The 25,863-nt window shown below is 41.7% G+C and overlaps 1 protein-coding gene across 1 annotated transcript in view; it reads left to right on the top strand.

Moving 5' to 3' along the window:
* The first annotated feature begins 3,708 nt into the window (after positions 1-3,708).
* Positions 3,709-25,863, top strand: part of SKAP1 (src kinase associated phosphoprotein 1) — a 308,294-nt gene continuing 286,139 nt past the window's right edge. Inside the window, exon 1 of the mRNA XM_047758216.1 lies at positions 3,709-3,852. Within this exon, the coding sequence (XP_047614172.1) occupies positions 3,804-3,852 (49 nt within the window). The 5' untranslated portion in view covers positions 3,709-3,803. The remainder of the gene's footprint in view (positions 3,853-25,863) is intronic.

Genomic DNA, 25,863 nt, shown 5'->3' with positions numbered 1-25,863 from the left:
AGTGTGCAGCTCTTGTCCTCATTAGGCCCCAGCATCGTCAATAAAAGAGTCAATAAACCCGGTTGATGGGGTTGGGACCGAGGGGCTGAGATGCAGTGGCCGCGCATCCACAGGGCAGACGTCAGCTCCACCGCGTGTCATGACCCAGCATCCAGGGATCAATAACCAGCTCAGAATAAAGCCCAAGAGCTGCCCTCTGCAGTCTCCTTTCCAGACCCATTTCACCCAGGGCGGAGCGCTGCCAGCCAGCTCCTGCTTTGCTTGCAGTTGTTCCCACCCCTTGCCATTCTGGGTGCCAGATGCTCTTGTTTCTTCCTAATGGAGCCCTCTGGACGCCCCATGGATGCATAGTTAGTGAGGGCACACCTGGCATGAGAACATGCAGACAGCATCTCCAGGCAGACCAGAGGCTGGCATAGGCCCTGTTTTCTGTGTCTTCTGTTTGCTGACAGTGCGTGAGGGGCCCCGATGGACCAGGCGGTATACTTTCTGAATGTTGTGATTTGGACTCCATTCCTGGCTCCTCTGCATCGCTTTAGGTGCCCCTATCTTATCTAATTACAAGGAATTTCACATTAATTTCATGGCCTCTGTGCCAAAGGACCTCTTATCTGTGAGGACCTTGCATTTTAACCTTGTCATTCTATTGTTGTTTGCCTTTAAGGGGGAGACTGCTAAGAAGGGGATGCTAAGATCTTGCTGGAATTGGGGCTGAGGGGAGGGGAAGAAGAGGGAGGCAGACAGACCTGAGATTTGTGTATTCTGCTCCATCCCTCTGCTTGTGTGTAGAGACAGCTGGCTGCTTACTTTCATGACAGCCACATGGTACCCAGCCACACAGAACAGGACCCAGGCAGGGACTCGTCTGCTGCCAACCTCTCCAGATCCCTTTGATATTTCCGACAGGGCAGTAAAGGACTCTTGACTATCACATTTTGCCCCGCCCCCTCTCCACCTCCTCTAAGACTCCTCTGTGTGGTTTCCATGGCTACCCCCAATCAGATCTGGCTTCCTGCAAAATTGGATTTCAAAGAAGGACAAGGCTTCAAAGGAATTTGTCCATTTAACAGAATGTCATTAGGAGTGAGGCTGACTGCTGAACCAGGGTCCTACGAAGATTAAGGAGGGGCTGCACTCATGTATGGAGGCAGGTTTCTGTCTGCAATGAGGAACCTTGATGCAACATGACAACGGCGTATTGGAATCTGCCAGTCACCGCACACTATCCAACTCTGCACCTCCCTCCACCTCTTCTCTCTAAAACCCAGAGTGGATGTAGACTACCTTTGCCTCGGGTGGCTGCTGCTTCCCTTGGTATAAGTAAGCTATGACGGGCAGTGAGGCCTGATAGGAGGTGCAATTACCTGGGTTTATTGCTTTTTATCAAACAACCCATTAACTTGTAGCTTCTATTAGCATTTGACAAATATCCTTGAAGAAGAGGGAGAGGTTGTCCAATTTCCTACCATTGCTAAGAGGAAAGCAAGGCAAAGTGCTGGGGTTATATATAGGAGGGGCAGTGTTTCCCTTGCTGTTTTTTAGAACGATTTTAAACTTACAGAAAAATCACAACACTAGGGCAGAGTTCCCTTATGTCCTCCCTTACTTTTTTTTTTTTTTTTTAGGGCCATACCCACAGCATATGGAGGTTCCCAGGCTAGGGGTCAAATTGGAGCTGCAGGTGCCAGACTACACCACAGTCACAGCAACGTGGGATTTGAGCTGAGTCTGTGACCTACACCACAGCTCACGGCAACGCTGGATCCTTCATCCACCAAGTGAGGCCAGGGATCGAACCCACAACCGCGTGCTTCCTAGCTGGATTCGTTTCCACTGCGCCACGACGGGAACTCCCTCCCTTGCTTTTTAACACATCATAAGTACTCAAAAATGGCTTAACAGCAGCTACGATTTTCTAGAAGGAACAGTGAGTGTGGTGAAGATGTGCCAATGAGGAGCTGGTATTTCTCTGGAGCCTGCAAGAGGCAGCCTGCCTGTTATCTCTCCCAGGACAAGAGGGCCTTGCAGGAGCCAGCTTTGCCACAGAGTCTTGCCAGCCTCCCCCCTCCATTTCCACCCCAATTTACTGCAACCTGTGGGTGGGTCATGTGACCTGGAAACCAAGGAAACCTCTTCTGACTGCAGGACTCAGACATGTAAAGATGGCTCAAAGCCACTGTATCTCTGAAAGGATCAAGCCCCCCAACCTTGAAATTTTCCCTCTGGAGGGGAAACAGTGCCAGGAGACAGGCCCTGCTACCAGGAGTCTTCCTGGACAGTTTCTCCTTGCTGCTCCCATCCCCATACTCATGGCTCCTGAGGCCTCTGTAAAAGCCACTTCACCCATCTTTTACATTTCCTCTCTCTGACCACTCCCAATCTTTCCTATATATTCTGCAGGTAGAATCTGAGAATAGAAACTCCATTTTTTTGCAAAGAAGAAAATTGGTAGAGGTTTAGCGAGGTGCGCGAGACCACATACTGCCCAGGGACTCAGGTTAGCTCACCCTCCAGCTCAAAATCTGCCAATGACTCCCCAGTGTCCACTCAGGTGAGTTCAAAATTTTCACTCTGACTTTCAGGTCCCCTTACAACAGAACTGCAATTTTTCTTGACAGCCGTAATTTCTGGCCACCATCCAGTAAAAGAGTGTTATTAGCTGTTCCTCAAGCAGGAGAAGGCTTTTCCATCTTTGTTTACTCTGGTCCTTCCACCTGGAAAGCCCTCCTGCCCCTTCCAAGTCGGTGTATTCAGAGTCGTCTCAAATGCCACATGCACCATTAAACACACATACACCTGCCTTTCCCTCCTTTTCTTATATTCATCTCCCTCCTTTTATCGCCCATGGCACTTTATACTTTTTTCATGGTAGGTGGCTCACTGTACATAAAAAAACCTCTTTAAGATAATTGTAGATTCACAAACGTTAGGAGAAATGACACAGAGGGATCCTGTTCACCTAGTTTTAGGTACCATCGTGCAATATCACAACACCATATCACAGCCAGGAAGGACATCGACATCTCTGTACTTGAATGAGAGAGAGGCACACTTTTTTGATCTTGTCCTTCACTCACCTCCCTCTGCCAGCTCTTAGAAAGAAAGGGCTCAGAGCCCTCTCCCTCAGCTTTCTCCCTGGGTTACCCCTTCTTTTCCTTAAATCCTTTCAGCCCGTCTCCACTGCAGCTGGACCGCTCTGAGCACCCCCCGCCCCGCCCCGCCCCGATGTTGGTGGTTTGAGATTATTTATTGGGATTTACGGTCATTCTCTTTAAACATCCTGGTTTGTCTGACAAGTGCACTTTCCGCCCTGCTGTTTCGGGCAAGGACGTGCCAGCTGAGTCAGGAATGAGTGCACCGGGGCTTGGCGGGGACTGACCCTTTCTTTGGATTCTGGCTCCTCGTCCCTCACTTCAGGCGCCACGGTGGCTTTTCAACCTGTCCCCCGAGGCCCGCTGTCTCGGGCTTAGGATGGGGAGCCTCTGAGGGACGGGATGCTGGGGGTCGCGTCACCAGTTTCGGCGGGGCTGGGGCGTGGGCGGCGGCGGCGGCGGTAGCGGAGGGGGGGAGTCCAGGGCGCGCGGGGCGGCCGCCGCCTCCTCCCTCGGGCGCAGGCGTGGGGGCCGCGTGCCCCGCGCACAGGTGTCGTGGCCCGGGCGCCCCGCCCGCCGCGCGCCGCTTCCTGGGCGCGCCCCGCCCTGCGGCTCGGCCCCCGCGGCGCCGGCGACCCAGGGCCAGGTGCTGCCGCCACCCGCCTGCCCGCTCGGCCCTCTCCCACCGCCTGCCCGCCCGCCGCCCTCCACATGCAGGCCGCCGTCGCCCTCCCCGAGGAGATCTGTTGGCTCCTGGAAGGTAACGCCCCGTCCGCCCGGGCGCCGCCGACCCCGCCGGGAGGCGCACGTGCCGAGCCGGGCAGAAGCCCAGACGCCAGCGGCTCCCAAGGCCGGCCTTGGCCGTCAGCTCCCTCAGCCACCACCTTCTAGAACCTCGAGGCTCCCGGAGTCCTGACTCCGCGGTGCCAGCTGTGCGGCCTCCCAGCTCAGCGGCGCTTTCACTCTCCTCAGCTGCACATTTTCTTTTTCCGCCGGGCGCCTCCACCTCTCGCTTAACCTCCAGGCTTCTGAGCAAAGTTCGGGCCAGGTTCTTGGTCCTTGGGCCGCCGTGCTGGCCTTCAAACCAGTCCCGTTCTCTTCATCCCTTTCTCGCTCGTCTCTTTCTGGCCCTGACTCCGTGTGTCCCGCTCGCAGGGGACCCTGACCTTCCTGCTTCTGCTCCTCAGGCTCCGGGCGGCCAAGGCCTGGGTGTGAACTCAGAGCCCAGACCTCAGGCCCCCTTCATCCGCCTTCTGACTCCGGGGGTCCCTCTGGCACCCTGGTAGGCTGGTCCCTGTATCAACATCTCTTCCCTTTCTCGAAGTGCCCCATTGCGCTGTGTTCTCCTTCAAACTGTCGTGCCCAAGCAGCCCTTGTCAGAGTTGAGGCCAGACACGCCAACACTCAACACATCCTGCTGTCACACTCCGGGGACACTTTTTGCCAAAGGGCAATATCATCTGCTCTGCTCACACTTTTTCTGGTGAAAGTAACTTGCTTCCTCTGTAACTGACCTTCCGGAGGGACGAGGGACGGAGCCCGCTTGGAATCTGTGCTTGCATTAAGGGTCCCAGGAGGAAACTGCTCAGAATTAAGCCTTTTGGCATCGATGTGACATTTTTGACACATATTTAACAGATGGCCTGCTTTGGGCAGGTCATACTTTTGGCAAGCAATTTTTTTTTTTCAGTTCCTCTCAATGTAATTGGTTTTGTATCTCCATTACCTTGTTATCTTGGTATAAATGCCTCCTAATCAAATATTTGGCAAAGTCCTCTCCATCTATTTGTAGCACTGTTTCCATTCTGGGTTGCTTCTATGTAAAAGCTGTCAAGCAGGTATTTCTTCTGAGGTGAAGTTTCCAAAATTTATTTTACTTATGACCTGAGTAAATCTAAACTTTCAGAATGGAAAAGTATGTGCAGGGTAGAAGAGCATCATCTTGGGTGTCTAAGGAGAAGCAACCTAGCCTTTCCTTCTGCTGTTGGTTCACTAATTAGAAGGGTAAACAGAGGTTCTAAGTATCTGGTTGCCAAGAGAAAAGGAACTGTGGCAAAAAGTTTCATTTCGCCCTTGCAGTTAAAGATAAAAACTAATTCTTTGTATTGGTATCTCATTTGTTGAGAGGAAACCTATTTTACAAACTTGTTAAACTGTACTTCCGTTTTGTGTGCAGCCTTGGTAGAAAATTCCTTTTAATTTCCAGAGGCTTGCAGTGAAATCCACTCCTTCAACATTTTTGATATGCAGTTCTTTATTGTTCAAAACTGACACTTTGGTAAACAACTCATTTCTGCACCTGCCACCTTCCTTTAGTTTAGATTATTTTCTTGTTAGCTGACTGTTTTTAATTGAAGTCTTCAGATCTCCTCCTAAAGCAGAACCTTTGTTTGCTGACAAGTAGAGCAGGGTATGAATGGAGATTAATTGCATGTCACATACTTCTGTATCAAACTTGCTGTGTCTTAACAATCTCTGTTGGTGCTCCGGTCTTGAGAATATATGGAGGAGTCTGAGATTAAATTTTAAGGATCTTCGTTGGCTAATGTATTTCTTTAAGGATTTTTTTTTTTTAAAGGTTTGCAATTAGAGCCTGAATCTAGATGCTGGAAGTAGAGAGAAAAATGTGAAATTGGGATTCAGCAGATAATTCTATTGAAAAATGTTTGAAGGATATGCTTTTGAAAGGTTCGTGTAATCATAGCAACATACTGATTGTAGGTTTTGTTCTTTATGGAACACACTCTGGTGTAGACCAGCAGGATTATTCATTGCACTACGAATAATTTGTAGATATTAGATACCCATAATGGCTATCAGTTTATTGTCTATTGCTATTTGTCTCCCCCCACCCATATTTTTTAAGGTTAACTGTTGACAATTAGGAAATATGTAGGTCCTGATCCCTATATCGTCACTCAGTGGAGGGAGTCACAGGGTGAGAGAGCTGCCACATGAGTGCTGCCACAGGCCCGGGGTTGGGGGGGAGGTGGAGTTTCCACAGTGAATTACTACTTTCATAAACCAAGGCATAAGCATTTGCACAGTGATTTAATGCTGGCCATCACAGCAATAAGTTAAGCATTTATTTATTTATGACTACATGAGCATAAATGACAGGGGCATTTTTTGACATAATGTGTGTGCTTTGAAAAATAAAATATGCAAAGCATTGTGAAAGGTTTATGCCAAATTTTGCATAATGAAGAAAGGAACAGAGGTCTTATATTAATTTTGTTTAAGGGTAAAAGTTTAAACATCTGAAAATGTTTCATTTGACCAAGAAACTCCACTACTAGGAATCTGTGTTACTGAAATTAAAGGACGCGAAGTATGTATGTACAAGGATCCACACTAAATGCCCTTGAGTTGGGAAGAGTGGAGCAGTGGTATGAATGAATTCTCCAACTTATGGAGTATTTTGCAGTGATTAAAACAGGAAGTGGTGGATCTGTATATATTGGCTTGGAAAGTGTCCATAACATATTTTTAAGACTAAAAAGTAAGGTATACAATAGTATATAATAATATCCCATTTTTGTTTGAAAACAGCAACACAACTCCCCCAAACCCCCACATATTATAGTTTATGTAAGCCTAGAAAGTAGTAAGAAAGAATACACACCAAGCTCTTAACATTAGTTTCCTTGAGAGGAGAGTGAGAGGGTAGGGGAGAGATTATTAATTTTATTTCATATATCTTCATGTTTTTTGAACTGTGACAATGACCATGTATTACTTTGTAATCAGGAATAAATAACCAATAAGTTTATTTAAAAGGTAAAAGAACAAAAGATCGAAGCTTGGAGACATCAGAGTTCAAAAGGAACCATTAACCAGGGTTGTGATTATGTTTTTCTATTATTAGCTCTGGAAGTGTGTGGAAGGTGGCAATTTGTTGTTGTTGTTGTTGTAGTCTTTTCTAGGGCTGCACCCACAGCATGTGGAGGTTCCCAGGCTAGGGATCTAATTGGAGCCGTAGCCACCAGCCCACACCACAGCCACAGCAACGCAGGATCCTTAACCCACTGAGCAAGGCCATGGATCGAACCCACAACCTCATGGTTCCTAGTCCGATTTGTTAACCACTGAGCCACGATGGGAACTTTTTTTTTTTTTTTTTTTAAGTTTTCTTGGATTATGGGCAAATGTTAAAGCAGTGAGAGGTTTCTAGAGAAACTCAGGAAATGGCTCCCTCAGATAGGCTCTGTCAAGCTGTCTTGTAGAAATGGTAACTAGTCCATATCAGCAAATAAGTACCTTATAGATAAGTGAAGGGCATTTACTGCCTTATTGAAAGAGTAGAAAATATTCAGGTCTGTTTTCACATAATCAGGCCTCAGATGTAGAAGTTATCTTTTTGTTTTTGTTTTGTGATAACCACTCTGAAAACAAAAACAATGGCGTACTGGCAGTTTGCATAATCTTTGTTTCACAGATACAGACATAATCAGTTTCTTCCTTGTCTTTCTAGCCCCATTTTTGAAGTCAGGAGCACAAGAGGCAAGTATATAGGAAGGAGAATTATTTCTTCAGTTCACAATTTGTCTTGTGTTTTGGAATGGGCTTAATGACATTCCTCTAATAGCTAACAGGTCCCGACTATCTGCAAAATACCTAAATCCTGATTGGAATATGGAGTAAAGCCAAATTAACATCCACGACTCGGTTGCATTTAGTAGTAATTGTTGCATTAATGCTGATTCTGATGTTTGTGGTTATTTATTTTTAAACTTCTTTGAAAAGGAGCAGTCATTAATTGTTTCCTTCCAGATCGTTCTCCAGATTTGTATTGGTTGATGCAGCCAATCATAAAATCCTTAGGGCCGCACCTACAGCATATGGAGTTTCCCAGGCTAGGGGTTGAATCGGCGCTGTAGCTGCCAGCTTATACCACAGCCACAGCAATACCAGATCTGAGCCGTGTCTGCAGCCTACACCACAGCTCACGGCAACGCTGGATCCTTAACTCGCTGAGCGAGGCCAGGGTTCAAACCCGAGTCGTCATGAATGCTAGTCGGATGCATTAACCACTGAGCCATGACGAGAGCTCCATAAAATCCTTCTCAGTACAGTAAAACTCTGTAAAAGAGTGAGCTGTGCTGGATAGCTGAAGATATTCTCTTTAAGCACTTTGACTTTTTCTTCTCATTTTTTTTTTACTGTTTTTAATTTTTTATAATGATTTTTATTTTTTCTATTATTGTTGGTTTACAGTGTTCTGTCAGTTTTCTACTGTACAGCAAGTGACTTAGTCACACACACATGCGCATATATATATATATATATATATACACTCTCTTTCTCACATTATCCTCCGTCACATTCCATCACAAGTGACTAGATATCATTCCCAGAAGCACTTTAACTTTCTATTGTAAACATTTGTGATCAATTTTTTCCTCAAATGCTGTAGGAACCTTTCACACTTCCTCAACCAACCAGTCTGTGTTAAACGGGACGGCCTTTGAACACTTTTAACTTAGAGTTGTTATAGTAAATAATCAACTATCATACTTAATGGAAATATATTGAATTATTTAGGGATGTTTCTGCCATAATTGCTCCCGGACTCCTTTGTGGATATCTGTGTCTGTTTTATATCTTGATTTTTTGTCATTTTTTTCCCTACTGTTAAGCCAAGACTTTGAAGTGCTCTTAGTATATCTATATCCCCAAAACTATTGGAACCTCAGCTAATTAAGTTTGTTGAAATTAAGATATATGTGAAAGATAGTAAGAAGGGCTCTCTTGATGAACACAATACCCAAACCTTTAGACCTGCGCTTTATGAAATGTACTTTGGCTACTCAGATGCTTTTTTGCTTAATTTTTGATGTTGGGTTATCTTGTAGATACTTGAGGTTATAGTTTACTTGAAATCTGAAGGGTACATGGCAACACTTCTATTTCCTATTTCTTTTCTTTTCCTTTTTTTGGTCCTTTTTTTTTAGGGCTGCACCCACAGCATATGGAAGTTCCCAGGCTCAGGGTCTAATCAGAACTGCAGCTCCCAGCCTACACCACAGCCACAGCCCCACGTCCTCCTAATACTAGTCAGGTTCGTTACCACTGAGCCACAATGGAAACTCCCTCTGTTTCTTTTTTATATTAAAAATTAAAAAAAAAAATGGAGTTCCCGTCGTGGCGCAGCGGTTAACGAATCCGACTAGGAACCATGAGGTTGCGGGTTCGATCCCTGCCCCTGCTCAGTGGGTTAACGATCCGGCGTTGCCGTGAGCTGTGGTGTAGGTTGCAGACGCGGCTTGGATCCCGAGTTGCTGTGGCTCTGGCGTAGGCCAGCGGCTACAGCTCCGATTAGACCCTAGCCTGGGAACCTCCATATGCCACGGAAGTGGCCCAAAAAAATAGCAAAAAGACAAAAAAAATTTTTAGTTATAGGAGTTTCCGTCGTGGCTCAGTGGTTAACGAATCTGACTAGGAACCATGAGGTTGTGGGTTCGATCCCTGGCCTTGCTCAGTGGGTTAAGGATCCGGTGTTGCTGTGAGCTGTGGTGTCTGTTGCAGATGCGGCTCCGATCCCACATTGCTGTGGCTCTGGCGTAGGCTGGTGGCTGGGGCTCTGATTGGACCCCTGGCCTGGGAACCTCCATATGCCGAGGGAGCAGCCCAAGAAATGGCAAAAATACAAAAAAAAAAAAATTTAGTTACAAAAGTAATAATGTTCATTGCAGAAGACTTAGAAAACACAATGATATATAGTCACCCATTTCACCAATTATTAAATTTCCATGTATTTTTTCAGTTATTATTATTTGTACATACTTTAAAAGTTGAGGCAATTTGTGTATATAGTTTAAAATTTTTTTATTACAGTTGATTTACGGTGTTCTGTCAATTGCTGCTCTACAGAAAAGTGACCCAGTTATACATACACACATATATATATACACTTTCTTTTTCTCACATTATCCTCCATCATGTTCCATCACAAATGATTAAATATAGTTGCCTGTGCTATACAGCAGGATCTCATTGCTTATCCACTCTAAATGCAATAGATTTCATCTTCTAATGCCAAACTCCCAGTCCGTCCCACTCCCTCCACCTTTCCCTAGGACTTCCAACACTGTGTTGAATAAAAGTGGTGAAAGTGGGCAGTCTTGTTCCAGGTTTTTGCAGGAAGGCTTTCAGCATTCCTCCGTTGAGTACTGGCTGTGGGTTTGTCATAAATGCCTTTGATTATGTTAAGATTTGTTCCCTCTATACCCACTTTTGTAAGAATTTTTATTGTGAATGGATGTTGGACTTGGTCACATGCTTTTTCTGCATCTATTGAGATGATCATGTGGCTTTTGACTTTTCTTTTGTTAATGTGGTGTATGATGTTGATTGATTTGTGTATGTTAAACCATCCTTGTGAACTTGGGATGAATCTCATTTGGTCATAGCGTATGATCTTTTTTATATGTTGTTGGATTCAGTTGGCTAAAATTTTTTTGAGAATTTTTACATCTATATTCATCAAAGATATTGGCCTGTTAATTTCTTTTTCTTTCTTTCTTTCTTTTTTTTGCCTTTTGTTTTTTAGGTTCACACTCTCAGCACATGGAGATTTCCAGGCTGGGGGTTGAATCAGAGCTATAGCTGCCAGCCTACACCAGAGCCACAGCAATGCATGATCCGAGCCATGTCTGTAGCCTGTACCACAGCTCCCGGCAACACCAGATCCTTAACCCACTGAGCGAGGCCAGGGATCGAACCTGCAACCTTAGATTCATTTTCACTGTGCCACAATGGGAATTTCATTAAAAAATTTTTTTTTGAAATTATTTTTTTACTTTTCTTTTTTGGTAGTATCTTTGTCTGGTTTTGGTATTAGGGTGATGGTGGCTTCATAGAATGGCTTTGGGATTATTCCTTCTTCAATCTTTTGGAAAAGTTTAAGAAGGATGGGTATAAGCTCTTTGTATGTTTGGTAGAATTCACCTGTGAAGCCATCTGGTCCTGGACTTTTGTTTGTAGGGAGTGTTTTTATTACATATTAAATTTAATTTCTAGTGATTGGTCTCTTTATTTGATCTATTTATTCTTGATTCAGTTTTGGTGGGCTGTATATCTCTAGAAAGTTGTCCATTTCTTCTAGGTTGACAAACTTGTTGGCGTATAATTATTCGTAGTATTCTCTTTTGGTTTTTTGTATTTCTGCAATCTCCGTTGAGATTTCTCCTTTTTCATTTCTTATTTTGTGTTTTTGAGTTCTTTCCTCTTCTGAGTCTGGCCAGAGGTTGTCAATTTTGTTTAGCCTTTCAAAGAACCAGCTCTGGGTTTTTATTGATTTTTTTCTATTGTTTTTTGAATCTCTATTTTATTGATTTCCTCTCTGATCTTTATGATATCCTTCCTTCTGCTGACTTTAGGTTTTGTTTGTTCTTCTCTTTCTAATTCTTTTAGGTGGTAGGTTAAGTTGTTGATTTGAGATTTTTCTTTTCTGAGGAAAGTCTGTATCACTATGAGCTTCCCTCTAAGAACTTCTTTTGTAGCATCCTAAAGATTTTGAATGGTTGTGTTTTCATTATCATTTGTCTCAAGGTATTTTTGAATTTCCCTTTGATTTCCTCATTGACCCATTGGTTTTTTAGTAGAATGTTGTTTAGTCTCCATGTAGTCAGTTTTTTCTCATTCCTTTTCCTGTGATTGATTTCTAATTTCATGCCATTGTGATCAAAGAAAATTCTTGAAATAATTTCTATACCCTTAAATTTGTTGAGGTTAGTTTTGTGCCCCAGTCAATCCTTGCGAATGTTCCATGTGCACTTGAAAAGAATGTATATTCTGATTTTTTTGGATGTAATGTCCTGAAAATATCAATTAAGTGTAACCTTTCCATTGTGCCCTTTAGGATCTCTGTTGCCTTATTGATTTTCTGTCTAGAGGATCTGTCCATTGATGTGAGTGGGGTGTTAAAGTTTCCTGCTATGATTGTATTCCCATCAATTTCTCCTTTTATGTCTGTTAGTATTTGTTGTGTGTATCTGGGTGCTCCTATATTAGGGGCATATATATTGACGAGTGTAGTACCCTCTTCTTGAATTGACTTTTTATCATTAAACAGTGTCCTTCTTTGTCTTTCTTTATGGCCTTTCTTTTAAAGTCTATTTTATTGATATGAGTATTGCAACTCCTGCCTTCCTGTCTTTTCCATTTACATGAAATATCTTTTTCTGTCCCCTCACCTTCAATTTATATGTGTCCTTTGCCTTAAGGTTAGTCTCTTGAAGGCAGCATGTTGTAGGCTCGTGTTTTTTTTTTTTTTTTTTAAATCCAGTCTGCCACTCTATGTCTTTTCATTGGAGCATTCAGTCCATTGATGTTTAAGGTAATTATTGATAAATGTGTATTTATTACCATTTTAAACCTTGTTTTCCATTTGATTCTGTGTTTCTCCTTTGTTCCTTTCTTTTTTTGGTTGGATGATTTCCTTTTATTTTATGTGTGTGTCCTCTTCTTTTTAGTTTTTGTGAATGTATTGTTTGGTTTTGATTTGTGGTTGCCCTGTTTTTCAAGTATATTAACCTCTTCTTTTTTTTTTTTTTCTTTTTAGGGACACACTAGCAGCATATGGAGGTTCCCAGGCTAGGGGGTCAAATTGGAGCTACAGCTTTGGGCCTACACCACAGCCACAGCCACAGCCACAGCTATGCGGGATCCGAGCCGTGTCTGCGACCTACACCACAGCTCACGGCAATGCTGGATCCTTAACCCACTGAGCGAGGCCAGGGATTGAATTTGCTACCTCATGGTGGTTCCTAGTCAGTTTTGTTTCCGCTGCGCCGAGACAGAAACTCCTGTTAATTCCTTCCTATACCTGCTTGCTTTAGCCTGATAATCATGTAGGCTCAAACACATTCTAAAAAAAAGATAATAATAATAAGAATATAGATTTTTCTTACTTTCCTTCCCCACATTTTATGATTTTGATGTCCTTTTTTAACATCTTCATGTTTATCCTTTTGCTGTTCCTTGTCGCTTTTACAATAGTTTTTTGTTTGTTTTTTAGTTCTGTATAGTGGCTTATTAAATGGATTAATTTCCAGTTGTGATTTCCTCCATCATACTTCTTCTTACATTTTTATTTAGAGGAGCCCTTTCAGTATTTATTGTAGAATGGGTTTAGTATTGCTGTACTCTTTTAGATTTTGTTTGTTGGAGAAATTCTTTTTTTTTTTTTTTTTTTTGGCCATTTCTTGGGCCGCTCCCGCAGCATATGGAGGTTCCCAGGCTAGGGGTCTAATCGGAGCCATAGCCACCAGCCTACACCAGAGCCACAGCTACGCGGGATCCAAGCCACATCTGTAACCTACATCACAGCTCAGGGCAACGCCGGATCGTTAACCCACTGAGCAAGGGCAGGGATTGAACCCGCAACCTCATGGTTCCTAGTCGGATTCATTAACCACTGCGCCACGATGGGAACTCCTGTTGGAGAAATTCTTTATTTCTCCTTCTATTTTTAATGATATCCTTGCTGGGTAGAGTATTCTAGGCTGCAAATTTTTCTCTTTTAGAGCTTGGAATATATCTTGCCATTCTCTTCTGGCCTGTAGTGTTTCTGTAGAGAAATCAGCTGATAGCCTTATAGTGGTTCCCTTATAACTAACTCTTTTTTTCTCCTCTTGCTGCCTTTAGAGTCCTCTCTTTATCTTTAACTTTTGCCATTTTTATTATAATATGTCTTGGTGTGGGCCTGTTTGGGTTCAACTTGTTTGGGGCCCTCTGTGCTTCCTGTATCTTGATAGCTGTTTCCTTTATTTATTTATTTATTATTTATTTATTTATTATTTGGTCTTTTTGCCTTTTCTAGGGCCACGCCCGAGGCATATGGAGGTTCCCAGGCTAGGGGTCTAATTGGAGCTACAGCTGCTGGCCTACACCAGAGCCACAGCAATGTGGGATCCAAGCCGAGTTTGCAACCTACACCACAGCTCACCGCAACGTTGGACCCTTAACCCACTGAGCAAGGCCAGGGATTGAACCCGCAACCTCATGGTTCCCAGCTGAATTTTTTAACCACTGAGCCATGATGAGAACTCTGATAGCTGTTTCCCTTAGATTTGAAAAGTTTTCAGCCATAATTTCTTCAAATATATTTTCAATCCCCTTTCCCTTTTCTTCTCCTTCTGGAATCCCTATTATGCATAGATTGGCCTGCTTTATATTATCCCATAGGTCTCATATTGCTTTCATGTTTTTTCATTTGGTTTTCTGTCTACTGTCCTCATTGTGTGATTTCCATTATTCTATCTTCTAAGTCACTAATTCACTCCTTTGTATTATTCATTCGGCTCTTCAGTGCTTTAACTCAGCTTGTGTCTCTGCAAACGAATTTTCTAATTTTTCTTGACTCCACCTTATATTTTCTAGTTCCTTTCTAAAGTAATCTGCATTACTATTCATTTCTGCTCATAATTCCTTCATATTCATTCTTAATTCCTTTAGTATTTTCAGTGTCTCCTTTTTGAATTCGGTGTCTGTTAGACTGCAGAGGTCTGTTTCATTGTTTGCTCCTTCAAGGGAATTTTCCTGTTCTTTTAACTGGGAATGTTTCCTGAGCTTCTTCATTTTGCTTATATTTTTCTTATCCTGTGAGTTTAAGGAAAACAACAACTGTAGTCTTGAAGGGCTGTTTATATACAAGAGTGCCCCTGGGTATTTTGTGAGGGCCTACTATTTATTTTTGGTGTAAGGGCTGCTTTTGGTTTGGATGCTTGCTGTCTCTTTCCTCAGTGTGTGCAGACTCTTATTCCCTTGATAGGGTGCTTTGTATGCTTCGAGGGAGATGGAGGTAATGGGCAGGGCCAGTAGCCAGTGCCTGATTGCTGGGCTCTTGACCATGGCAAGGACCCATGGAAAGATGGCACAAGCTGCTCCTAGTTGCAGGATCCTGGGATTTGGCAGGGACCCTCAGGTACGTTTAGGCGGCACCCGCAGTACTTGGCAGTGGCAGCAGCAGGGTATGTGTGTTTGCATTCCCAGGGGAGTGAGAGAAACAATGGGTGGTGCTCAGTTGCAGTGCCCTCCTCTGTGGGGCCACAGGTGGTGCCTGTTCATGGACCCCTAGTGGTGGCCTACCTCTGGAGTCTGCCTCCACCACCTATACACCATGCAAAAGGCATCCCATCCCGCTTAGCCTGCACAGTAGGTGCCCGGCCACCTGTAGTCCACATAAGAGAGGCCTTTCACCTGTAGCCTCCACCAGAGGTGCCCCACCTTCCAAGAGTCCACACATGTGCAGAGAAAGATATTCCTATGGTGGTCTAACCCTCCTCCTCTTGCCCTTCCCAACAATGGGGCCTTGCTTCTCCTGTGGGCCCAGACCTCCTCCTGGGTTCCCTCAGCTGTGGTGCTCCACTCCTCAGCCCTTGGTGCACTGCTCCCTACGCCCTCAGGCTATCTCCACAGCCAACCATAGTCCTCTCCCCAGAACTGACCTCCAGAGCCTGGGTCTCAGAGCCCAGCCCCCAACTGTCTCAGGCTATGATGTCAAGGGGCAGTAGTACCAACGCTCTGTGCAGCTCTCTCTCTGCTTTGCCCTCCTCAGTCCAACTACTGCACTTTTCTCTGAGGCTTCGAGGTCCCTCTGTCTTGGCTAATCTCCCCATCAGTTAGGTGGCTTCCTTGGGTTCCTTTCCTCTTGCACAGCACCCTCTCTCTCTTTTTTTCCTTTTGTTCTACCCAGTTATATGGAGGATTTTTGGCCCTTTTTGGAGGTTTAAGGTCTTCTGCCAGTGTTCAGGAGATGTTCTGTATGAATAGTTCTACATGTAGATTTTTTTTTTTTTTATGTTTGTGGGAGAAGCTGAGTACCTCGTCTTATTCCTTTGCCATCTTGATCCTGCTCTGTGTGTCTAGTTTTTTGTTTTTGTTTTTTACTCTTTGGCTGCCTTGTGGCATATGGAGTTCCCAGTCTAGGGATCAGATCCAAGCCACAGCAGCAACCTATGCTGCAGCTGTGGCAATGCTGGATCCTTAACTGACTGTGCCAGACTGGGAATCAAACCTGAGTCCTGGCCCTGTAAAGATGCCACTGATAGTTTTGTATACTGATTTTTCCACTTGAAGTTTTTCACTTGCTATGGTGTCTTGAGCATTTTCTTAACGTGATTTTTTTTCCTTTGAGTGATTTTGGAGTTATATATCCTGGTTTTGTTCCACTGATAGTTTTACCCTTATGACTAAAAACAAAAAAGAAACATGTCCCTTTGATTAGCAATACTAAGAATGAAACAGTAACTTCTGGCTCTTTCCTCCAGTGTGAAATGTGAAATTGCAGATACAATCTGAGATTTTAGACTCAGAGAATTATCAGTGTTTTAATTATGTATATTATATTACAAGAAAGTTTTTTGGCATTTACTTAATAATTTAAAATCATGGCTACAATAATATTTTTTCCCTGTTTAATTTGTTCATTGCTTACTTTTTTGTACCATGGCCTTTTCATTCTGAACTCTTCATCTCTTAGATATTTAGACTTTGCTAGAACAGTAGCCACTGGCCACAGGTGGCTATTTAAATCTAAATTAACTGAACTTAAGTAAAACTAAAAATATCAGTTCTTCAATTGCTCTAGCTACATATCAGCTGCTCAGTAGCCAAAGTGACTCTTGTATTCGATGACGCATAAAGCTCTAGCAGATAATGATCCAGAATATAATGCTGAGTGAATTTCTTAGGAAGGGTATTTTGATACTGCACTAACTGAGACCCTCCAGGTTTGCATATGTGTCTGTCTTGTTTCATATAAACTCAGCTGTGGGCTTGAGATTCTAGGCTCATACTTCTCTTCCTTCCTCTTTTTCTCAATTCAGCCTCTAGAAGGTCTACCCTTATCGTCTGGTCTTCAGTTTTATGGAGGAGAAGTCTGATGCCAGCCTGATATATTTCTTTTATAACCCATTCCTCCTGCTGCCTGCCTGGATGTTTAAGGGATAGTTTTCTCGGTTCTCAAAAATGTTACTAGATAATTTCAAGGTTTTCGACTTTTTGATAATTTTGCCTGATATGTAGTGAACCCTTTTAATCTATAGATTCAGGCCTTGGGAAGGTTTTTCTATTGTCATTGCTTCTACTCCATCTGTTTTATTCTATCACACTAGGGTTTGTGTTACAAATATACTGGCCCCCTGATCTGTTTCATCTCTTTTATTGTGTCATCTGTCACTGACTTCATTATGGTTTTAAATTCAGCATTTATTTATCTTAAAAAATTGCCATGTATTTTTTCCTTATCACTCATCGTTTTATTTTCATTACATCTATAAATCTGGCTTATAGGCATAGTGACTTTTTGGATGTTGTTGACAATATGATTAGAAGTTTTCTAAACATTTGCTCTTTCATAGTAAGTCAACATCAAAGGGAGCCATTTTCTCTAGTCCTTCAAGATGTTTTTTTCTTTTTGAACATTAGTGTTTTCTCATAGGTCATGTATATTTTTGTGTTCAGTTTGCCTAGATTCAAATCCTAAATTTACTGCTTTCTTACTAGCTGTTTGACTTTGGGTCTTAGTTTTCTCAGCTGTAAAAGGGGAATAATAATAATACCTATATCACAGAGTTTATATGAGGAATAAAAGAATGAATATTTGGAAAGAGTTTAGAATAATACCTCAAAGGTATCTATCTACACACCATATGTTTTATAAATAAAATTAATTTTTTTTTCCTTTAAGGAAGTTCTATTGCTCTCCCTTCTTGCAACTGCCTCTGGTCAGAAAAACTCCTAGGCATGACCATTTGCTTGGGTTGATAATTCATTCTTGCAACTCCAAATTAGGCAAGGTTTGTAGGAGTTCTTGCAGGATCTTTTCCATTTCCTTCCTTCCCTGGATCGGAGTCCAGTGATAATTTCTATGAGAAGCCTTATGGAGGAAGGAGAGAGGAGTTAGCCACAAAAAAAAAAAAAAGATGTTAGGTCCCTTATCTCCTTACCTTGTTACAGAATGCTGTGTATGTGTGTGTTTGTGTAACATAGTAGTTCTGCATTGCTTGTTAGCTAAAAAATTGAAAGATTTAATCTTTTCCCCCCTCCCTTTCTGTTTTAACAAATAGAAAAAAGTTTTTTTTAATTGGTAGAAATATTTTAGTTTCATGTCCTAGATGTTAGGTGAGCTGCTCAGGCCTTTTGAACTCTAAGATCTACTCCCCACATTTGGAAGCCTAAACAACTCAAGGTCTAGGTAATTCTCAAGGGGCGTGCATTCCCAGGTTTACTTTTCCTTCCAGGATCTCCTGCCTCCGTGGTGCTTTCCATAGGCGAAAACTAGCGGTTTCTGAATGGGGTGATTTTGTCCCTCAGGTGACATTTGGCAACACTTGGAGACGTTTTTTATTGTCATAACTGAGGAGGATGCTATCGGCATCTAATGGGTAGAGGCCAGGTATGCTGCTCAGCTTCCTACAACGCATGGCACAGCCCCCACAACAAAGAATTGTCTAGCCCAAAATGTCAGTGGTTCCAAGGTTGAGAAACCATGGCCTTTACAGATCCTTGTCTTCAATTTCCACAAAAGCCTATCCATATGAAGCCCCCATGATTGTAGAAGACCTCACTGGAGATTCAGGGAGAAGGAGTAGGGGTTTCCCCTGTATCAGTACAAACAATTTCAAATTGAATATTAGGCATTCCTATGCCTAAGCTCCCTTTTGCCAGTCCAGTCTTCACAGAGTGTCTTCTGGCCTTTCACCTGATATAGTTCCCAACCTTATGCTTTCTCATTGGCACTTTTCCCCTTTATCCTGTCTGGAGCAAAACAAAAAAAAAAAAATGTTTTTCCTTTGCTACATGGAAAGTCAGTTTAACTCTCTCTTTAGTGATTTAGGTTCCCACTAACACCCACACACAGAGAAACAAGTTACTTTTCCAGACAATGGCGATTCTCCTCCTAAGAGAAATTCTAATGCCAGCTATTAAGGTAATAACATTTTACCTCATTACATAAGTGTAATACTTAAACATTTCTTAATCATTTTAAATACAGAAGAAATAAGATAAGCTTCAAGTTTTACCATCATCTGAGAATCTTAACATATTGACATAACTATCATCGATCTAACTTTTTCACATTATAAACCATTACACTGTACAGAAATCCTATAATTTCTGCTACATTTATTCATATTTATTTCCCCTGTGTTTCCAAGTTCATTGCTTGCTTTTCCGGTTTGTCAGTGCTGCATTATAGGTTAGGTGATTATAACAGATGGCTTTTCAGGTTTGGAGTCTTTGGGTTCCACTGTTTAATTTTACTCGCCAGCTTTTACATGGAAGATAGGCCAGATGTGAGCTCAGAAACAGAGTCATCTTAGCATCCAGAGAGCAAGCTTTCCGGAAGGTTTATGGCTTTGATAAAATCATTTATGAATTACTTAAATTCTCATCTAGAGTCTCCTAATACTGTTGACATTCTGGTATTAGTATGTTATAGGGAAATAAAATTTTTATTCACATAATAGGAGCTTTATGAAAATGTATCCAGTGGCACATATTTATACATACTTAAACCAATATTGTAGATAAGTTGGAATTAATTAAGGTACTTATATGATAAATCAAATATGAGATGTGTAGTGTGATACTTAGCTACAGAAAATGTTTCCTAACTGCTCTGTAATAACTGTTCTTAAAGTCACTCTCCCTTTAAAGTAAATTTTCCCATTTGATAATTCTTTATGTGAGCCTCTTCATCCATTGATCCCTCCCTCCTTTCCTTTCTTCCTTCCTTCCCAGGATTTTATTAATGTATAATTTACATAAATAAAGTGCAGTAATTCTAAGTGTTACAACTGGATGACTTTAATCTATGTATATCTGTATGGCTACAACCTGTGTCAAAACACAGACATTTCCAACTCCTGAGAACGTTTCCTTTCCAGGTCTCGAACTTCATAAATCAGGATGATCTCTTTTGTGTCTGTCCTCAACATAATGTTTTTGAGATTTATCCATATTGTTTCACCTATCAGATTTATCTCATCTTTTTGCTGAGTAGTATTCCATTGTGTGACTCTTCTGCAGTGTGTTTATCCATTCTTCTTTTTTTTACATGTTAAATTCATATTTATTTATTTATCAGCTGTGGGGTGCAGCAGCTTGTTGTGGAATCTCAGTTCCCAGATCAGGGATTGAACCTGGTGGTGAAGATGCCATGTCCCAACCACTAGACCACCAGAGAACTATCCATTCTTCTTCTGATGAACATTGGGTCGTTCAGTGGGAGTTATTATGAATATAGCTGCTCTAAGTGTTCTTCCGTAACTTGTTTTGTGAAATTATCTCCTGGATAATTATCTAGGAGTGGAAATACTGGGTCATAGGGTATGAATATATTTAATGTTATTGGAAACTCCTGTTTCCCAAAGTGATTGTACCTGATTTACACTCCCACCAACAATGTATGAGAAATTCAGGAGTTCCTGTTGTGGCGCAGTGGTTAACGAATCTGACTAGGAACCATGAGGTTGCGGGTTCGGTCCCTGCCCTTGCTCAGTGGGTTAAGGATCCAGCGTTGCTGCGAGCTGTGGTGTGGGTTGCAGATGCGGCTCGGATCCCGCGTTGCCGTGGCTCTGGCGTAGGCCGGTGGCTACAGCTCCGATTGGACCCCTAGCCTGGGAACCTCCATATGCCGCGGGAGCGGCCCAAAGAAATAGCAAAAAGACAAAAAAACAAAAAAAACAAAAAACAAACAATGTATGAGAAATTCAATTGCTCCGTATCCTCCTCAACTTAATGGTGCAATCTTTTTATTTTAGATATTCTGATAGATGTTATGGTCCATGTATTTTTTTAATTACAAAAATAACTTATGAATATGTTTTTATTGTAGAATATTTGCACAGCATAGAAGTATATAGATTGCTTAACCCAGCCACAGGCAAGAGAAAGAAAGAAAATTTATCCAAATTGGAAAGGAAGAGGTAAAATTGTCATTATATGTAGATGACATGATACTCTGTATGGAAAACTCAATAAAGACTCCACACAAAAACTATTAGAACTAATAAATGAATTCAGTAAGGTAGCAGGATACAAGATTAATATACAGAAATCTGTGCATTTCTTTACCCTAACAATGAAATATCAGAAAGAGAAAGTTAAAAAAAAAACCTTTAAAAAATGTGTGGGAAAAAACCCCTAGGAATAAACCTAACCAAGAAATTGAAAGACTTATGTGCTGAGAACTGTAAAACATTGATAAGAGAAACTGAAAACAATTCAATAAATGGAAAGATACCCCATGCTCTTTGATTGGAAGAATTAAAATTGTTAAAATGGCCATACCACCCAAAGCAATCTTCAGATTTAATGTGATCTCTATCAAATTACCCATGACTTTTTTCAGATATCTAGAACAAATTACCCGAAATTTATATGAACCACAAAAAGACCCAGAATTGCTAGAGCAATCCTGAGGAAAAAGAACAAAGCTGGAATCATAACCCTTCCAGACTTAAGACAATACTCAAAGCTACAGTAATCAAAAGAGCATGGAACAGAACACTGTAAACCAGCTACAATGGAAAAAAATAAATATCATTAAAAAAAAAAAAGAGCATGGAACAAAAACAAACACATAGATCAATGGAACAGAATAGAGAGCCCCCAAAATAAAACCACATATCGAGGGAGTTCCTCTTGTGGGTTAGCAGTGATAAATCCATGAGGATGTGAGTATCCATGAGGGGGCAAGAATATACAAGGAGAAAAGACAGACTCTTTAGCAAGTGGTGCTGGGAAAGCTGAACAGCCATATGTAAATCAATGAAATTAGAACACCCTCATACCATTCATAAAAATAAACTCAAAATGGCTTAAAGACTTAAGTATAATACATGACACCATAAATCTCCTCAAAGAGAACATCAGCAAAAATCTGACATAAATTGTAACAATATTTTCTTAGCTCAGTATCCCAAGGCAAAAGAAATGAAAGTTAAAAATAAACAAATGGGGAGTTCCTGTTGTGGCTTAGTGGTTAATGAACCTGACTAGCATCCATGAGGACGTGGGTTTGACCCCTGGCCTCACTCAGTGGGTTAAGGATCTGGCCTTGCCGTGAGCTGTGGTGTAGGTCGCAGACGTGGCTCAGATCCTGACTTGCTGTGGCTCTGGCATAGGCTGGCATAGGCCGGTGGCTACAGCTCTGATTTGATCCCTAGTCTGGGAACCTCCATATGCCGCTGGTGCAGCCCTAAAAGACAAAAAATAAATAGACAAGTGAACAAATGGTCCTAATCAAACTTATAAGCTTTTGCACAGTAAAAGGAACCATAAATTAAACAACCTATGGACTGGGAGAAAATATTTGCAAATGATGCAACCAACAAGGGCTTAATTTTCAAAATACACAAACAGTTCATACAACTCAATATCAAAAGAAAAAACACCCCACAATCCAAAAAATGGGCAGAAGACCTAAATAGACATTTCTTCAAACAAGACGTCCAGGAGTTCTCTTGTGGTACAGTGAGTTAAGGATCTGCTGTCCAGATCACTGCTGTGGTGTGGGTTTGATCCCTGGCCTGGAAACTTCCACATGCTGCAGGCGTTACTAAAAAACACAAACAGGAGTTCCTGTTGTGGCTCAGTGGTTAACAAATCCAACTAGGAACCACGAGGTTGCGGGTTCAATCCCTGGCCTTCCTCATTGTGTTAAGGATCCAGCATTGCTGTGAGCTGTGGTGTGGGTCGAAGATGCGGCTCGGATCCTACATTGCTGTGGCTCTGGCGTAGACCGTCAGCTACAGCTCCGATTCGACCCCTAGCCTGGGAACCTCCATATGCCTCGGGAGTGGCCCAAGAAAATGGCAAAAAGACAAAAAAAAATAAAAAATAAAAATAAAAAACACAAACAAACAGACAAAGCAAAGAAGACATCCAGATGGCCAACAGGCACATGAGAAGATATTACAGAGCCATAAAAAAGAATGAAACAATACCATTTGTAGCAACATGGATGGACCTGGACATTCTCATGCGTGAAGTAAATCAGACAGAGAAAGGCAAATACATGATATCATTTATATGTGGAATCTAAAAAAATGACAGAAAGGAACTTATTTGCAAAACAGAAACAGACTCACATAGACAACAAACTTATGGTTACCAAAGGGGAAAGGTAAGGGGGAGGGATAAATTAGGAGTTTGAGATTAACATATACATACTACTATATGTAAAATAATCAACAAGGACCCTACTGCATAGCATAGGAAACTCTGCTCAATATTCTGTGATAACCTATATGGGAAAAGAATCTGAAAAAGATTGGATATATGTATATGTTTAAATGAATCACTTTGCTGTACATCTGAAACTAACAAACACAACACTGTAAATCAACTATACTCCAATATAAAATAAAAATTAAAAAAGATGCTCAACATTGCAGTTATTGGAGAAATGTACATCAAAACTGCAGTGAGGTATCACCTCACTCCAGCCAGAATGGCCGTCATCAAAAAGTCTACAAATGAATTCTGGAGAGGATGTGAAGAAAAGAGAACCCTTCTACACTGGAGGAGGTCATGTAAATTGGTGTAGCCACTATGGAAAACAGCATAGAGGTTACTTAAAAAACTAACAATAGGGAATTCCCGTTGTGGCTCAGCAAGTAAGGAGCCTAACTAATATCCATGAGGATGCAGGTTCGATCCCAGGCCTTGCTCAGTGGGTTAGGGATCCGGTGTTGCCATGAGCTGTGGTCGCAGATGCTCCTTGGATCTGGCATCTCTGTTGCTGTGGCTGTGGTGTGGGCTGGCAGCTGCAGCCCTGATTCAAACCCTAGCCTGGGAACTTTCATATGCCACAGGTGTGGCCCTAAAAAGCAAAACCAAAAAACCAAAAAAAAAAAAAACAACCTAGCAATAGAACTACCATATGATTCAGCAGTCCTACTCCTGGGCAAAGGGAATCAGAAAAGATGAAAACTCTAATTTAAAAAGATACATGTGCCCTGACGTTCACAACAGCACTATGTTGTGGACACTTGGCTATTTATAATAGCCAAGACATGGAAGCAACCTAAGTGTCCATACATTCAGTGTAACCTGAATGGATATAGTTTATTCAGTGTCTTGTAATAACCTTTAAGGGAAAAGAATCTGAAAATGTGTGTGTGTGTGTGTTACTGAATCACTTTCCTGTGTACCTGAAGCTAACACAAAATTGTAAATCAACTATAGTTTAATGAAAGAAAAAAAGAAAAAAGGAGTATATAGACAACTTGATTTTTTCCACTGTTATCCAATAACAGTGTTGGATACTCCGTATGAATCTGTGTATATATATTCATATATATGTATATATATTTTTAAAAGCTGCTGCAAAATATTTCAGAATTTATTTAATTATTCTCCTATTGATGGATGTTTAGATTGTTTCCACATTTTTTATGTCCATAGTGCTTTCAAGAACATATCTGTATCTTTGTGTGTACATAATGCAAACATTTTTGTAGAACAGATTCTTAGATTCTCAAATGAAGATTACAGAAGTGTTAGTCCTAGACTGGTAGTCTGACCAATAGTTAAAACTTAATCCAAAATACTCTGGTTTTTGTCTTCTCTGTGTTTGAGTATACAGGTATTATCAATTTTTTTCCCCATTACATGAGGTAGGAGAATTAAAAATACGAACACCACACATTTCTTGGGTCATGGGGCGGAAACAGTCACCAGGTTGAAGCTAACCACAACCAGAACATGCTGACAGTTTCTCTATTGTATGCTCACAGTTTCCTGCAAGCCAAAACAAAGCTGGTGGGTATGATTTTAGCCTTGCCAACAAATTTTACCTCTTAACAAAAAGCAAAAAGTATATGCCTTAAAGCTTACAATTAATTGCCAGATCAAAAATTTAGTGCAAGAGAGTTCCTGCTGTGGTGCAACAGGATCAACAGTGTCTCTGCAGTGGCAGGGAATGTGGGTTCGATCACAACTCTGGCTTGGATTGGATTCCTGGCTGGGGAATTTCATTTTCTCTGGGGCAGCAAAAAAACAAAAAATAATTTAACGCAAGGTTTAAAACAGGTTCTAAGTGGGAGTTCCCATTATTGGCTCAGTGTGTTAAGAACCCCACTAGTATCCATGAGGATGTGGGTTCAATCCATGGCCTTGCTCAGTGGGTTAAGGATCCGGTGTTGCCACAAGCTTTGGTGTAGTTCACAGAGGGATCCGGTGTTGCTGTGGCTGTGGTTATAGACTGGCAGCTGTAGCTCCTATTTGACTCTTAGCCTGGGAACTTTCACATGCCACTTTACGGCCTTCAAAAGAAAGAATGAGAAAAACAAAACAAAAACCAACCAACACCAAGTTCTAAGTAAACTGAAAGTCATTGTCCCCCACTATAATACTTTTATTTAATTGGTATGAAAATAGGCAAGACACGATTTCTGTGAATGTATCCATCATTACAGTAGAAAATTAAACACTGAAATTTTAGAGGTTTGATTTTATGAGATATTTGAGAGTCACTGCAGAAATCCCAGTGGTCTGATACTTTGAGTGTATCTGTGGCAAGGAGTCAGGAATTGCTGTTTTTTGTTTGTGTCTACCAGAAGCTGTCAGTGAGACTTGGTAGACGTTGGATCAGCAACCAGTCCAGTTTCTTCTATAAAACAGCAATGTGTAACTTAAAGGGATAGTTGTGACATTTAATTAAATACCCAGATAAATAGAAGACCCAAATATCTGGAGTGGAATGTGGTCTTCTTTTATTTCCCAGATAGAGGTGGTCTTGGTCTGCTAGGCA

The sequence above is a fragment of the Phacochoerus africanus genome, chromosome 14 (assembly GCF_016906955.1).
Source record: "Phacochoerus africanus isolate WHEZ1 chromosome 14, ROS_Pafr_v1, whole genome shotgun sequence".
NCBI classification, from domain to species: Eukaryota; Metazoa; Chordata; class Mammalia; order Artiodactyla; family Suidae; genus Phacochoerus; species Phacochoerus africanus.
The sequence above is the reverse complement of the archived record's forward strand: the minus strand, read 5'-3'. Positions and strand labels throughout refer to the sequence as shown.